At 34.4% G+C, this 17,528-nt stretch overlaps 1 protein-coding gene across 1 annotated transcript in view; it reads left to right on the top strand.

Moving 5' to 3' along the window:
* SLCO4C1 (solute carrier organic anion transporter family member 4C1) overlaps positions 1–17,528 on the top strand; it is a 63,990-nt gene that overhangs the window by 29,693 nt on the left and 16,769 nt on the right. Inside the window, 6 exon segments of the mRNA XM_028102760.2 lie at positions 5,822–6,004; positions 7,656–7,752; positions 9,608–9,729; positions 11,649–11,767; positions 13,773–13,917; positions 14,314–14,509. Of these exon segments, the coding sequence (XP_027958561.1) occupies positions 5,822–6,004; positions 7,656–7,752; positions 9,608–9,729; positions 11,649–11,767; positions 13,773–13,917; positions 14,314–14,509 (862 nt within the window).

Here is a 17,528-nt window from a genome sequence, read left to right as displayed (position 1 = left end):
TACATTGAGAGTAATTATTGATAGATTTAAATTTAATGCCATTGTATTACCTAACAGGTCATTGTTTCTGGAGATTTTCTCTGTTCCTTTCTAGTGTTTGTTGCTTTTGGTTTTTCTTTCCAACTCAGAGTCCCCTTTACTGTTTCTTGCAGGGTGGTTTAGTGGTCATGAATTCCTTTAGTTTTTGTTTGTCTAGAAAACTCTCTATCTCTCCTATTCTGAATGACAACCTTGCTGGATAAAGTATTCTTGGCTGCCTATTTTTTCCCCATCCCATATGTTGGATATATCATGCCACTTTCTTCTGGTCTGTTAAGTTTCTGTTGATAGGTCTGCTGCTAACCTTATTTGTCTTTCCTTGTAAGTTAGGGATTTCTTTTGCCTTGCTGCTTTTAGGATTTTTTCCTTCTCTCTGGGTTTTGCAAATTTTACTACAATATATCTTGGTATTGGCTGGCTTTTGTTGATTTTGGTGGGAGTTCTCTGTGCCTCCTGGATTTGGAGGTCTGTTTCCTTCCCCAAATTAGTGAAGTTTTCAGCTATCATTTCCTCAAATAAGCTTTCTGCCCCCTTTTCCCTCTCTTCTTCTTCTGGGACTCCTGTGATATGAATGTTATTATGTTTTATGGAGTTGCTGAGTTCCCTGAGTCTATATTTGTGATGCAATATTTTTCTTTCCTTCTTTATTCCAGCTTAATTATTTTCCATAATTTGATCTTCTGTATCACTTATTTGTTTCTCTGCTTCTTCCATCCTTGTGGTCATTACATCCAGTTGGTTTTGCATCTCTGTAATAGCATTTTTTATTTCAGCCTGACTAGTTTGGGGGTCTTTTATCTCTGTGGTAAGGGACTCCCTGGTGTCTTCTTTGCTTTTCTGAAGCCCAGCTCGTGTCCTTATGATTGTTGTTTTAAATCCTGGTTCAGGCATATTACTTACATCTGTTCTGATAGGATCCCTGGCCATGACCTTTTATTGTTATTTCTTTGGGGATGAATTCCTCTGCCTTCGCATTTTGTTTAGGTCTCTGTCTTCTCTGTGTTAGGAAAGCCTGCTATGTTTCCTGCTTCTGAGAGTAATAGCTTTATGAAGAAGAGGTCCTATAACCTCCACAGCCTGGCACTTTAGGCAGTGTTTCTGGGGTATGGTGTGTGCACTCTGCTGTTGTATTTTGGCTGCTCTTTCCCTCAGGTCAGTCTTCTGCAGAGCTTCTCTTTGCCTGCAGTGGGGAGTGTTTGGACCTTATGCAGAGTGTGGAGAGTTTTAACTAGGTGTGCTGTGGTCTGCTTGTTAAAAGGGGCCAGATCCTATTTCCCCTAGAGCTGAAGCTTTGCAGCACTCTATGGTCAGTAGACTTGGTGCCTGTGGGGGGTTCATGCTGGTCTTCTGGGGGAAGGGTGCTGGGTTTGTGCTGCTCTGGGGCATGCTTGCCTTAGTAAAGAATCACCTGCAGAGCATGAGGGTGGGAGGTTGGGGGGGGGTGGGACTTTGTGTAAGCGGCTGAGGCCTTCACTGTGGACCCTGTTCTGCTCACTGAAGTTAGTCTGTGCTGGAGAAAAATAGCTCCAGCCCCGTCTCTGGTCTTCAGAGTTTGTGCCTAATGCTGTTTGGGAAGCCCTCGTGAAAGAATGATCACTCTCTCCTCATGTGTCCCAGGCATTCCTCAGATCCCTGCCTTCATCCTCTCTGTGTCCAGACTGTGTACCCTCCTGGCGGTGCAGTACACCTGTGTTTTATCTCAGGCATGTCAGCTGAGTTTCAAAACTCTAAACTTTAGGGACCTGGCTCAGCACAGACTATGCTGGTCTTCTGAAAGAGGGCCTCCCTATGCTGTGGCTGGTGGCGTTTGTCCCAGACTAATTCACAGGAACTTGGAGTTCAGAGTAAAACACAGTGTCCAGGTTAGCTGCTTTCAGCAGGTGTGTCTCTGCCCCTATGCTAAGGGACTGGGCAGCACAATGATGCCCGCTGTCTCGTTTGTCCCCTGAGAGGTAATGCCACCTCTCCCAAATGCACTACAAGTAGGAATAACTGTCTCCCCCAGTGTGTCCTAGGGGATCCTCATATCACGATGTCTGCGCCCTCTCCCCCAGGAGCACCACTGTGCCTGCTGGGCTCCACACTGACCATGGCAAGGATTTCTAAAACTCCAGTTTTTGAGTTCCACTGGTTGTAAAAACTCAGCAATAATCAGCCCCTCTCCTTTTCCCAGGTATTGGTTTTGGGGAAGTGTTTTTCTTGTGCGATCCCCTGCATGCTGTGTGTGCTTGCTCCCTTTCTCTTTCTGTCTCTCCCTTGCTCTCTCTTTCTCCACTCTCCATCATCAGGGCTCCCTCCCCTCTGCAGCACCTGTGATCCTTTTACCCCCAAGTCACGTCTCATCTCCACACCTCCTACCTTCCATGTTGTGGCCTCTTCTCTCCCTTTAGTTGTGCAGTTCATTCTCTCAGTTCTCAGATTGATTTCTTGGGTGTTCAGAATGATTTGATTTTTATCTAGCTGTGTTGGAGGGAGGAGGCAAGCGTGGGGTCCTCCTACTACCATGTGATCTTAACCCCACCTCCCCAGGCTGGATTTTTCACTTAGCAGTATATATTTAAGATTCATTCAAGCCTTTCTGTGACTTGATATGCCATTTCTTTTTACTAATTTTAAGAAAAGCAATAGAAAGAAATTATTCAGAAATAATACAGAGAGTAATATATTGGATAGAGTAGTTTTCATAAATAGCTCTTAGGCCTTGTTTACTTGGGAAAAATGATAGAAGAAGATGTTAATTGTTACCACGCCTTTCATGTAGTACTGTGAAATGGGTCATAGCTGGGATGAGATGTTGATATCTCAAAGCTTAGACAGCTGGAGTAATTACAAGAGATTTGGTCCAGAGAAAGACTGCAAAGATCAGTAACATAAAACTAAGTATCTAAAAATAAACCCACACCCAAGAAATTGAGTAAAAGATAATCTTTGGTTAATCCAACAGACTACTGCATCCCAGTCTTTCCCCACTAAACTATATTACATATGAATTAAAAATACAGTTGAGAAACACAAAAACCCAAGTTTGAATTGTGTGGGTCCACTTATACACAGGTTTTTTTTTTGATAAATATAGTACAGTACTTACTATAAATGTATTTTCCTTATGATTTTCTTAACATTTTCTTTACTCTAGGTTACTTTATTATAAGAATATACTATATAATACATGAAACATAAAATATGTGCTAATCAACCTTTTATCAATAAGGATTTTCAACAGCAGGCTATTAGTAGTTCAGTTTTGGGGGAGTCAAAAGTTATACATGGATTTCTGACTATGCAGGGACTGGCACCCCAAATCCTGCACTGCTCTAGGGTAAACTGTAAAGTAGGAAAAATTCTGTGATAAAATCATGTTAATTTATATGTAATCTTGGAGAAGGGAAGACTTTCATAAATCAAATATCAAAATCAGAACCCATGAAGTAAATTTGAAAAATTCATAGAAAATATATACAAGTGGCCAATAAACATATAAGAAATGCTTAATTGTACCGATGAGCCTAAAAATTTGAATTAAAAAATATGTGTGTGTATATACACGCACATGTGCGCACTTTTTTTTAACCAGAGAGACTGATAGTAATTTAATTTTATTATGCAAAGTGTTATTGCATTGCTGGTGTGATTGCATATTTGTTTAACTTTTTGATAAGGCAGTTTGGCAATATCAAAATATAAATATTTATACACTTTGACCTAGCAGTTCCACTTTTTAGAAACTGTACTACAGATAGGCTTGCATAAATATGCCAAGGAAATTTCAAAAATGCATATCACAACATGTTTGTAATGACCTAAATATATGTACAGTATAATAATAATAAATGTTATGTTATTAGTTATTAAGTGTAAGTTGTGGATTAAGTAAATTATATGGCATTTATGCTGTGGGATGTTATGGCAGTGCCAACAGAGAAATTTAAATACGATCAAATTCCAACATCAAAGATGTCCAGGACATAAGTGAAATCTGGAAGTTGTTGAGTATAAGAACAGTATGTTTAGTATGACCATACTTGTGTAAAAAAAGTAAATGGATATAAAATGTGTGAATGTGTGAGAAAATGTCTGAAAAAAAAATAAAAGGAACTGTTAACAGTGGTCATTACCTCCATATGAGTTATATGGAAGAGCATAAAGTGGAGGCAGGCAGGGGGAAGGGAGTTTTGTATTTCTCTTGGTCTTCTTCTGTGCTATTTAAAAATTTACTTAAACAAACATCTTGAAACCTCATAGATTACTTCCTATGGGAAAAAACAAACACCAAAACCCCACAGAATGCTCACATGGTCAAGATATCTACTAGATTACTACAGAAAGATATTTCTCTATTATAGAAAAATAGGAAAAAAATAAACCAAGAAATACATGTAAGTATGTTTAATTGTGCAATGTATCAAATAATAAGAGACTAGTTTTAGTCTAATCTGCTACCTCCAGAAAAGTGAATATTGAAACCAGAAGTCACAGGTCAAATGTCTGATGTGGCCAGGGAGGTAAGACAAATAATTCAGACTTAGCCCAATTACAAATACAAATGATCTGCCAAAATATTCATTTACCTCTTATAATATGAATATGTACAAAATTATAGGGTATGTTTTAAATTTTAAAATAAAAATAATAAATATTTTATGCATAAAATTTGCATCTGAAAATCTGATGGTCATGGACCAGTTAAAGAGTCTTCAGGATTGGTGCTTTGGGGGTCTTACTCATCTCATCATTCAGGAAGTAATACATCTTGATCTGCTATTAAGGAAATGAAAATAGAATCATCTAAGGCTATTGTTAAAATGCAGTTTCTGGATACTACCAGCTTCAAAGGGAAAGAAAGTGCTGGGCATATATATATATATATATTTTTTTTTTTTTTTAAAGATTTTATTTATTTATTTGACAGAGAGATAGAGAGCACAAGTAGGCAGAGTGGCAGGCAGAGGGAGAGGGAGAAGCAGGCTCTCTGCTGAGCAGGGAGCCGGACATGGGGCTCGATCCCAGGACCCTGGGTCATGACCTGAGCCGAAGGCAGCCGCTTAACCGACTGAGCCACCCAGGCGCCCCGGGCATATATTTTTAACAAACATCTTTATTCATTAATATTTTCAGGTGAGTTTAGGAAATATGGATTTACTATATTATCCAGGCTTTGAATGTGATTTTTAAGAAGATTTTAATCAAATCTTAAAAATAACCATTTTTCTTTTGATGATATTCAGAAGAATATTCTATAGGGCTAAAAGTTGCTTAAAAATAAATTTGATAAAATAGTTTGAGCTACAAGAAAGAACTAGACATAACTTTAAGTATTATGGCTTTGTAGTGAATATTAAGAAATTACTGTTTTGACCAAAATATCATATAACCTAAGTATGCTTTTCACATGTGTTCAGGGTGTCGATTGACAAATTCAGTATGCTGGTCATACTGTATTTATGACTTGGAAAGAAAAATAAAGGCTAGTTTTTTTTTTTTTTCCTTAATCTGAAAACTTCCCTGGCACCACTTGCTTCAATTGTGTTTATATTAACTTACTCCAAATTTGTTAATTTTGATTGTTTAATGTTCCTCAGTTTTGTTCTACATTGTCTAAATTTTAACATGATATTTCTTTAATTTTCTTTAGTAATGTATGTATTTTAAGAACAGTTTAATCAAAGTGAAGTGATTGAAAGAAATAAAGAAGGTTGTTAGGCAAGTATAATTGATAAAAATAGATATTTCAATTATTAGCTAAATTTCTGTAAATTCACAATTTAATTTTTTACCCCCAAAGATACTTGCATAACAACAAGGAATAGAACCAATTGTGCCTCTTCAAGTTCTTCACTTTCTAACTACTTGTATGTCTTCATCTTGGGACAACTATTGCTGGGAACAGGAGGAACTCCTCTCTATACCCTGGGAACAGCCTTTATTGATGATTCTGTTCCCACACACAAATCTTCTCTGTACATTGGTAAGTTTTCTCTGTAATATAAATGTTTCAGTATCATTTCATTTTATTGCTTAATTTATAAGTAAAAATATAATAGATGTTTATTAAAAAGTTAGTTGTAATTTCATGGGTATTTCCATTAGATTCCCAGTAGATGGCAGATACAGCAATATTACTGTTTTTGTTTCATCATTTACTGACACATGTACTTCAGCTGAATGCAGTTAGGAGTTTTGTGGACATCCTGCTCTGTTTTCTGTTCTGGGACTGTCTTAAGTTCTTTCAGTCTGCTATAACAGAATACCATAGACTGGTTGGCTTGTAAACCATGGAAATTTATTTTTCACAGCCCCGGAGGCTGAGAAGTCTAAGATCAGGGTACTCACAGATTCAGTGTCTGGTGAGACCCACTTCCTACCTCATAGACATTCATCTTTTTCCTGTGTCCTCACATGACAGATGGGAAGAGAGGGCTTTCTGGGCCATCTTATAAAAAGTTTGTGAGGATAGATATGAATTCTGTATTCTACAATTTGGGATCCCCTCTTTGTAATGTCACAGATTGAGTTTATTTGAAGCAAAGCTGTACTTATTCTGTGGGCAAGTCTACTTCTAACTCACCCTTACTTTTAGAGTATAGCCTCCTAGGTGCCTACATAAAATGTAGGGTGGGGGAAGTTTATAAAGTATAACTCACAAGTTAGGGGCCCTGAACTGCAACTTTGGTTTCCCTACTTCCTGGAGAAGAGCAAGGATTGTTAACCTTCCCAGGGTCTTTTGTAGAATCAGCAAATATGCCCAGGAAAAAAAAATCAGTTCTAAGTTTTTAGGTCTTTCTCTTCAGAATCTTGACTCAGTGGTCCTTCAAAAGATCACCTTTCATGACCCTTACTTTGGAAACTTGGTCAAGTACATAAGTCATTTTTACCATTGACACAATAGATTCTGTTCTTTTGTGTATGCAAATGAGAATCTTATCAGTTAATAAAAAATTCAGAAGGTGGTAATATATGAAGATACTAATGTATGCATAATTTTTTGCAAAAATTTAAATGTTACATATGGCAAAATTTTAAATATCTGAGAGAAATAAGGTCAGTTTAATTCTGCTGCAAGTAGAAATGGAAGATTCACTAAGTGCAGGAGTTTAAATTAATGGCTTACTTTTATGAACCAGGCTAATCACCAAATCCAGGCTTTAAAATCAGCTGCTGTAGAGCAAAATACAAATTGCTTTTAGAGTGTGTACAGAGTGGAAAAGCCTTCTCATTTCGCATTATTTTCTTCCATAAGAACTGTAAACAGTAATTATCATCATCCATAAAGGGTAATCGTAGATATATTACCTCTGTTGCCATTTAACATAATGCAATTTTCCCTGAATTTATTGTTGCTGGATTTATTGCAATTATTATTATAGTCTAACAACTTTTACATAGAATTACATATATATTTAAAGCATATTTTATAGTTATATTTATTTTTAAAAATATTCTTAAGTTCCTTGACTTATTAACAAGTGATACCAAATTGTACTTTTTTATGGAAAATGCATAATTTTGTCGTAATTCTAATCATTTCAAATTTTTACAGTAAAATATTTCTTCACTACTGTAAGACATTCATAGCAAAGTTGTACAGTTGACCATTTTCAATGTCTTTGTTCTTCTAGGAATTGGCTATTCTATGTCAATATTAGGCCCTGCTGTTGGCTATGTATTGGGAGGACAGCTGCTAACCTTGTACATTGATGTGGATTTGGGACAAAGGCAAGGCAATATCTATTCTTCTCTTATTTAAATTTATTTTATTTTAATGATTTTAACATCATAGAACATTTTCAAAGTATTTGAAACAAAACTGAATACACACAGTTTTTCTATAATGTTTTAGCTGCACTGCTTCATGAATTAATGCCATACCACCCCCTACTATAATGCATTTATTCATAAATAAGGATGCATAAAAGTCACCTGTGAAATTTTTCAACATACATATCTAGGACCCCATGCATTGTTCAGAAAGAAGAATTTAATCAAAATTGGTTGTTCTTTTAGTAGATTTAGCTGGATGTAGATAGCCTGAAAAGCCTCAAGTGTCTATGATTCTCAGACTAAGTTCTGTAGTAGTTCTGATATGGTCAGAGGAATCACAATTGTGTGGTTTTAACTGTGGCCATAGAGGATAATAATAGGTAATGTTTATTTATCCCATCCTATTTTATATATATCATAGGTTTTGTGTGTTACTTTATTTTACATACCACTTAATTTAATCCTTTTAATAATCTTATTAGGTAATTGATACACAGAGGTTGGTAAGTGGCTAAGGCATGAATTCAAAGTGATCTTTTTGACTCCCAAATCCTCCTTTTAACCACTAAGTTACCTTCTCTTTTTCCTGAATATAGAGAAGTTAGTAACCTTTGATGAGGCCATATTTTCTCATTTTACCACTAGGAATCAAAACTGCACAATCCTATGTGTGACTCTGAGTAATGAATAAGAAAATGTGATTTTAGATGTGTGATTTGTTCTTTGAGCTGTTAGTTCCAGGTTAATATTTTAGAGACTATATAAAAAATGTACAGAGAAAGTCCTTGAAGCAGACAGCTGAGTTTTTAAGAAAGGTTTTTAAATTCAGTGGAGAATTACATGAGTTGTAGGAATGGTGTGTTTGGGGGAGAAACCTATTGATATAAAACTATGAGAATCATTATAAAATACTGTTACTAAATTACTTTAAGAAGAACTTTACAGTCAGACAGAGAAAGACAAAATACTATATGATTTCATGTGTATGCAGAATCTACAAAAGCAGACAAAAAAACAAGCTCGTAGATACAGAGAACAAATTCGTGGTTACCACAGGTGGGGGATGGTGATATGGGTAAAAGGAATACAAAGTTCTTGTTGTAAAATAATTAAGTCATGGGATGTAATATACAACATGGCAAATATAGTTGGTAATATTGGACTGCATATTTGAAAGTTGCTAAGAGAGTAAATCTTATAAGTTCTCAAAACAAGAAAAACAATTCTGTACTATATGGTGACAGATGTTAAGTAGACTTAATGTGGTGATCGTTTTGTAATATATTGAAATATTGCATCATTATATTGTATACCTGAAACTAATATAATATTGTATGTCAATTATACCTCAATAAATAGGTAAGTAAATAAAATAAATGAATTTTACATTTAAATGAATGCCTTAATCGAAGCACAGTGTATGGGCTTTTAACATCGATCAGTGATTTGCTGTAAGATGTACTCACTATAGTAGAGAAGAAAAACTTAGCCAAAGTTAGGTAAACAATGTTCAGAAATTCTATGTATGCTTTCAGATATTCAGCATACCTGTATTTACTATTAAATATTTTGCACTTCTCTGTTATATTGCCATATGAAATACTTTGTAAACCATTGTTCTTACAGCTCTCATTTGTCCCTGCTCCCTGTTATCTGATTCATCACAATGGCTCAACTTAACTTAAAATGTTGGGTACTATAATACTTTCCCCTATATATGCACTTGAATTACAAAGTCTGTACTTATCATAACTGCATTTTAATGAACAAGGTAGAGTTGACTTTTACATTTTGTTTTTCTGTCCTATAGCATAGCTATCACTGAAGATGATCCACGATGGCTGGGGGCGTGGTGGATTGGATTTCTTCTGTGTTGGCTCTTTGCTTGGTCTTTGATAATACCTTTCTTATGCTTTCCAAAACATTTACCAGGTAAACATATTTTCTTCAAAACCAGGGAATTTTATTCCAATTCTGGGCCAAGGGTTGCTTATAATTTCTAAGAATCCTAGAAAATTCATTGTTTTATAGAATTTCAGTTGTCTTCCTATATTAACTTTTGAGTATTTGTCTTTAGGAAATTTTGTGTAGCTATCTTAATACTCATGGTTTTCCTTTATTTCCAATTAATAAAAGCAATAAACTTGTCTACATTCACTTTTTTAGTATAGATATACTTAATAATATAATAAATTAATAATTTATTAATAACTTAATATATTATTATATATACTATATAATACTATAACATGTTAATAATATTTTATTTTATATGTATATATACACACTTAATAATAAATTTGTTTCCTGTGTATTATGTGTTATCTGGAATCTTGCTTTATGTATATGCAAGATATAGGATCTTTCAAACTATTAGTTTGCGTTCAATTCAAACCATTAGTTTGCATTCAGTTCCTCACTAACCAACAATCAATCTGCCTTAAATCATTGATGTTATTTGTTGATGAGAGTACAAGTACTTTATTTTCAATTGTCACCAGAGTAATACTGCAGTATACTCATTTTCTTTTTTTTATTATTATGTTAATCACCATACATTACATCATTAGTTTTTGATGTAGTGTTCCATGATTCATTGTTTGCATATAACACCCAGTGCTCCATGCAGAACGTGCCCTCTTTAATACCCATCACCAGGCTAACCCATCCCCCCACCCCCCTCCCCTCTAGAACCCTCAGTTTCTTTCTCAGAGTCCATAGTCTCTTATGGTTCGTCTCCCCCTCCGATTTCCCCCCCTTCATTCTTCCCTTCCTACTATCTTCTTTTTTTTTTTTTTTTAACATATAATGTATTATATGTTTCAGAGATACAGGTCTGTGATTCAACAGTCTAACACAATTCACAGCACTCATTTTCACCATATTTCAATATTAGTTTGCCTAAAAAAGAAAAGATTAAGAGAAAAGAATATCCATTCCTTTCTCTGTAAAAATTTGCTTCTATATAACCATGTAGTTCAAATACATTATTTGTTGAAGTATTTTCTGTAGGCAGAAATTAGTTAAATAGTTATTCCTGTTGTTATGTATAACAGGTTAGATGATTAACTTTTCGGAATGGGCAGAAGAAAAGTTGACAGAGTAGAAATAGGTGGACTCATTGATTTCTTTCTACCCTGGGCCATCCAACTTATAATTCCATACATTGACTGTTTTCTCAGATTTATTGACAGTGCCATTATTAAAAATCAAAGGGTCATGGTAATACATGGTAAATATTTCATTTGCAAAGCATGTTAGAATAAAAGAATGTAAAGGAAAAGAGCCTCAAACATACTTCGTTTAATATGTAATGGATGATGGATGAAAAAGAGATCCATTTTAAAGGAAGAAAAGAATTTAAGAGATATTTGTAAATGGAATAAATATGTCATTGGAACAAAATTGTCTCATTTTAATTTCTAGACTGATTGGAACTTCTTTAGCTATTAGGAATAATACTAGCTCTCAGGACAGACAAATTACATACATAGATAATTTGTGCAATTTGGTTGACAAAGAGAGGAACTGGCTTCTTATGTTACAGAATATATATATTTGTAGAAGTGTGTGTCAGTTAAAAAGCAAGCATTTAAAAAAATGAAGAATGAGGGCACCTGGGTGGCTCAGTTGGTTAAGCGACTGCCTTTGGCTCAGGTCATGATCCTGGAGTCCCAGGATCGAGTCCCGCATCTGGCTCCCTGCTCAGCAGGGAGTCTGCTTCTTCCTCTGACCCTCTTCCCTCTTGTGATCTCTATCTCTCATTCTCTCTCTCTCAAATAAATAAATAAAATCTTTAAAAAAAAATGAAGAATGAAGTGATAGAGCAAGTACATTTACTATTTTTTTAGGCACAGCAAAAATCCATAGTGAAAGAACTTGCCAGACTCATCAGGAAAAGCATAGCTCCTTAAAACACACAGAGGAGAATTTTGGAACAAGTTTGAAAGATTTTCCAGCTGCTCTAAAGGTAAAATAACACTGTACACACACCCACCCACACCCACACACACACACACCCTGCTCCACATATAGATAGGTAGATATATGTATATATTACGTATATACATGAATAAATATATACATATATACACACAAATATTTTCATGATACATTTTTGTTTGCCTATTTACTATAGTTCTAGCTCTTATAAATAAATAACTTCAGATTTAATTTTATTATGCTTTGAGTAAATGAGAACTATTCCGGGGTAGAACGGTTAAAAGAACATGAATTAACTTATTGATATCTAATATCATTATTCAGTGGTTCCTCATTAGTGCTATAGCCAATCATTGTTCCTTGCCATTTCCCTCATGTAATGGATCGATCAGTTATCACTGAATTGTAAATATATATTTGAGAATGTCAAACCAATATTTTTCTGTTGTGAAAGAAGTGGCAGTTAGTGGTTACTTGGTTTGAATTTGAGGTTGAAGAAACAAATGTTCTGGTCTGTTCTGTTGTACTCCTCAGAAAAACATTCTTTCCATTTAGATCATAAAAGTTTTATACGTACAGGAGTTTATAATTTTACCTTTTCAAGATTTGAAATTATTTACTTTTTAATTATTTTTATTTTCCCCCTTAAATGAAAACTTAAAATGTTCTTACTCCATTTATCACACCTTTCAACTCTCTGTTCTCTCCCATGCAGGCAAATTCTTGTGTTTTGCTGAGATTGTTCCAACTACTGTTTTCTTTTATAATAACTTTATTTATTTTATAAATTCTTGTGTATATTGCCATCAAGGGTTATTACTCCCTGCTGCTTTTTTTATTCCTACGGTTTCATGCTTCGAAGTCTCAATTCTCAGTCGGATCTCTCTGGGTACGGTATTTTATTGCTAGTTTTCCTCAGGCAGGATACCATCTAAGTATCCTTGAATACGAAATGGTATTTTGACTAGATGGACACTTCCGGGTCATATTCTTTTAGTCCCAGAAGTCTGTGGGTGTTATATTGCTCTTTTCTACTTAAATGTGTTGTAGTTGAGAAGTTTCATGTTAGTGTGATTCTTTTTTATCTCCATTTACAAATTCATACATTTTTTCATTTATCTTTAATTTCAGGCAGTTTGATAGGTTATACCTCACTATATGTGTTTTTTCATTAATCCTTGACAGAAATCCATTATTTTTTTTAATCTGAAGACTTAAGTATTTTCTGCTATTATTATTTTTAAAAAATAGTGAATGTTTTCATTCAGGTACTTTTTCTCCTTTTGTCACTATTGTTATTCTTATGTTAGATCATCTGGATCTGACTTCTAACTATCTTGCCCCTTCATCACTCCTGTGTGTGGGTGTGTACATGCATGTGTGTATTTTGTTTGATTGAAATTTTTTTGCCTTTAATATTCCAGAACTATAATTTGGTTTTACTTTATGGTTAGATAAACTGGCTTTATTAATCTCTATAGTCTCCCTGATAGATGAAAAAGATTGAGAAGTCCAGCAATCCATATTTAAAATTATAACTACCTAAGGTTCTTAACTATTGAGTCCTTTACTTATGGAACAATATAAATTTGATAACTTACAGACCATTCTCATCTGTGCTTGTAGTTGAGTTCTTCATTTACTAGACATGGAAATTCAAAACACAGTAAAATAAATCAGACAAGGGGTAGATTTAATGTTTGGAGATTTATAGTAGACTGCGGAAGGGAATCTTTCCAAGCTGGTTTTTAAAATCCTTTACCCAGTCCCTGCATATGATAAGGCACAATCACCCTCCTGATGAATCACCTGTCAGTTCTCTAGATATTGCACGTATAAATTGTTCAACATAGTATATATAAAGCTATTAATATTCCATAGTTATGCTTTTGTATTGGAGAAAATGCTGAAATTTTGTAGATAATTATATTGTATTTATTAAAAATTAGTCATTTCATCATGCTGCTATTCAAATGCTACATTTTGCAGTATAATCATAGTTATTCATTTGATGAACTATGTTTTTTCCTTAGAATTTGATGCGGAATACTGTCTTTATGTGTTTAGTTCTTTCAACTGCTTCAGAAGCCTTAATTACTACTGGGTTTGCTACATTTTTACCTAAATTTATAGAAAATCAATTTGGATTGTCTTCCAGCTTTGCAGCCACGCTTGCAGGTAAACCATTTTTCTTTTTGTTTGAGTTTAATCTAATAATTTTACTTTACCACATTAAATGTTTATTAGAATAGTGTATCATTTTGGATAGCCCACTTTTTAAAATTTAAACTATACTGATTTTCATACAAGTTTCTTATTTTCTGACTTTAGTCTGTTGTATGAATGAGAAATACAGAGCCTGTGTAGCTAAAGAGAATATTTGCTGATCTTAATATCCAACACATTAATTTTATTAATCTCTTGACATAACCACTATTTTAGTTATAGGTTTCTAAATTGCGCGATAGTATTCGTTAAAACAATACTGTGCTTGTTTTTGATGTTTTCCAATTGTCATATGAGTAACTGAGTACACTTGTATGTTTTCTCACTCTGTGTCTTCTTTCTCATCAGGGGCTGTTTTAATTCCTGGAGCTGCTCTTGGTCAGATTTTAGGTGGTGTCCTTGTTTCAAAACTCAAAATGACATGTAAAAACTCTATGAAGTTTGCTTTGCTCACATCTTTAGTTGCGTTTGCACTGAGTTTTGTATTTGTTTATGCCAACTGTGAAAATGAGCCACTTGCTGGTGTGTCTGAATTGTATAATGGGTAAATATATTTCAGTGCTTTTTGGTATTAATTCAGGGTAATAAGTGATGTGCATATTTCGAAATATATGCTTTCTTGAATCAAATAATGAAAGATTGGCTATATTTTATTTTATTATTTTTTATTTTTTGTTTTGTTTTGTTATCTTAGTCACCATACAGTACATCATTAATTTTTGATGTAGTGTTCCAGGATTCATTGTTTTCATATAACACACAGTGCTCCATGCAATACGTGCCTTCCTTAATACCCATCACCAGGCTAACCCATCCCAATTGGAAGACTTTTTCCTATAAAAATTATGTAGGTTTGTTTTGTTTTGTTTCTTCACTTAACTAATTTACATCTTATTAAATGTTGGGTATTTATTTGGAGAGCAATTAAGGAGCACCTGTTGTATCCTGGGTACTACATTCACGGATACAGATATGAATATGACAGAGTCTTAGCTCTGAAGGGATTCACATCCTAGGGAGAATTTTACATTTTATATTGCCTTTGATTTAAGTCTTTAAAAATGGGGGTGACTCCTTATGATGAAATTCATGTATTAGGTGGGTTGAAAAGAGTCTAGGAGAGAAATTAAAATGAAGCTAGTCCTAGGTTATACTAATGATTATTGTTTCTACTTTAATTAATTAATTAATTAATTTATTTATTATTTTTGTTTCTACTGTAGGAGTTCATGTTTATTATAGAGAAATAAATGACTTTTTGTTCTGACCAGTAAACATGTTTTTACCTATAAGTGATGTGATCATTTTATTTCTTTGCCGTGTTTGTTTGGTTTTGAAATCCTAAACCATGAGTTAGGGGATCAGGCAGGAGGGCGTTGCACAGTGGTGCATTTATAGCCTGCAATGCTGCTTTGATTGTTTCATTGCATGTGTTTGAGACTGATGAGGGAGCTGGTACTCCATCCAGGTCAAGGCCTCCACAGTTTTGTAGAATATGGCATTCAGAGAACATAAATAGAATGTACTTTGAATGAGTTTGTCGGTAACAATTATGATTTGCAGGTGCTATGCATTTCTGTCATTCTGTTATGTTAATGAGACGCTAAGCATTCTGAAGCAATGTTAAGGTCAGTTCCATTACATTTATTCAACATTTGTTGACCACATCCTCTGGTTGACCTTTAGGACAAAATCTCTACTCTAAAGGAGTTTACAATGTAGCAGGAGAGATTGGGAAACAAAGTGGTAAATGAACAATGCATTAGGTAATGAGAGACATACAAAGGGCTATGAAATTCAAAAGGAGAGCTTTTCAGTTTCCTTTAATAAGATTCAGGAAGGGTATGGGCTTACATATCCTTTAAGGATAAAAAGAGCTTTGAGTAGAGAGAAAGGCAAAGGGAATATGTTAGCCATAAATGCTAGAAAGTAAAGGCTAGGTCTTCAGGAACCGGTTTAAATGGGACTTAGGTCATGTGCCTGTAAATAAAAAAGTATCTGGAAATGTTGAATGTGGGTAGAGGTAAGCTCTGCAGACCTGACTTGCACACCTACAAACTTTAACCAAACATATCCCGAGAAACCACTTGTTTTTTTGTATGTTCCTTTTAGAAGAACAGAAAGTTCTGGATAGTATAACACTAGTTAATCACCTTGAAAAATGAATGACGTAGATATGAATCAGTTTTCTATTTTTTAACCTTAAACATGAGTTACTACCAAATAAGTTGTCTTTAGCCTATGGACAGGAAGGAAGACAAGTGACAAGGTGCCAGTTTGAGGGGTGTGTGTGTTCAGATATAGAGATAGAGAGTTTAATGTCTCAAAGGAGGTGAGACATTGTCACATTGTTTTTTCTCTGTGGCCCCAAATTCTCAATTTATCTCTGCATGCTGCATATTAAAATGTACATACCATGGGCAGCTTAGTCAGTATAGCCTCATCCAGGAAACATGTATAAGAAAAACTAGTATATGGAAAGAAGACTAGATTAAGAAGCTTAGTGGAAGAAAGAAGAAGTTATGAAAATGTAGTTTCTAGTAGAGTGATGCAAAGAGTCTTTGCCCTTGCCATGTAATCACAGGTGGTTAAAAACAGCTTTTTCGACTATGTACTAATAAGTTAGACTTATTGATAAGTTCATTTAAAACCCTGTTAAACAGTATATATAAAAAACTTAAGATCAACAATACTGATTCAGGGGATATTATTAGTATTTATAACATTTTATATGAATTCATTCTTAAATGCTAAATATGGACACAGCAATTGAAAAGAGACTGTCATTTCTAGAATCTGTTGGTTATTAAAACTTCCCATGGTTCTTTTATTGCCTTGACAATCTTTAGGCAGTTTGGCTCTGTTTTGGTAATCTGTTGGTGGTGGTGATTTGTGTTTTACTTTATACTTAGAACTTCATAAAATATGAAATACTGTAGTAAGTACACACAGTATTTTTTCTCTATCTGGTCTCTAGCTAGAATTTCTTTGCTTATCTGAAACAGCACCTTAAAGAAACATACCTATTAGGATGTTGTAATAGGTTTAGGGAAATCTTTGCTTATGGTAGAGGAATAATTAGAGGATAGTTTGGACTCAAATAAGAAATTAGCATTTAGGGGCGCCTGGGTGGCTCAGTTGGTTAAGCGACTGCCTTTGGCTCAGGTCATGATCCTGGAGTCCCGGGATCGAGTCCCGCATCAGGCTCCCTGCTCAGCAGGGAGTCTGCTTCTCCCTCTGACCCTCCCCCCTCTCATGTACTCTCTCTCTTTCTCATTCTCACTCTCTCAAAATAAATAATAAAAAAATCTTTAAAAAAAAGAAATTAGCATTTAAATTCTACTTGTGATAAATGTGTTACTCATATATATGAAAGTGTGCATTTATACACATATATATATTTTTAAATATTCAAAAATTTTAAAATTTAAAATATCTTGTATATTTTTAAAATACTATGTATATATTAAGACCATTTAATAAAGTTTGCAAGCATTGGCTATTTTCCTAATAACAGGTTTCCCTTTACCTCCTGCAGTAAATCCTTATAAAATATATAGGCT

Source organism: Eumetopias jubatus, unplaced genomic scaffold, assembly GCF_037043125.1.
Source record: "Eumetopias jubatus isolate StellerSeaLion01/CBP00866 unplaced genomic scaffold, mEumJub1_p1.0 scaffold_5, whole genome shotgun sequence".
Lineage (NCBI taxonomy): Eukaryota > Metazoa > Chordata > Mammalia > Carnivora > Otariidae > Eumetopias > Eumetopias jubatus.
The sequence above is the reverse complement of the archived record's forward strand: the minus strand, read 5'-3'. Positions and strand labels throughout refer to the sequence as shown.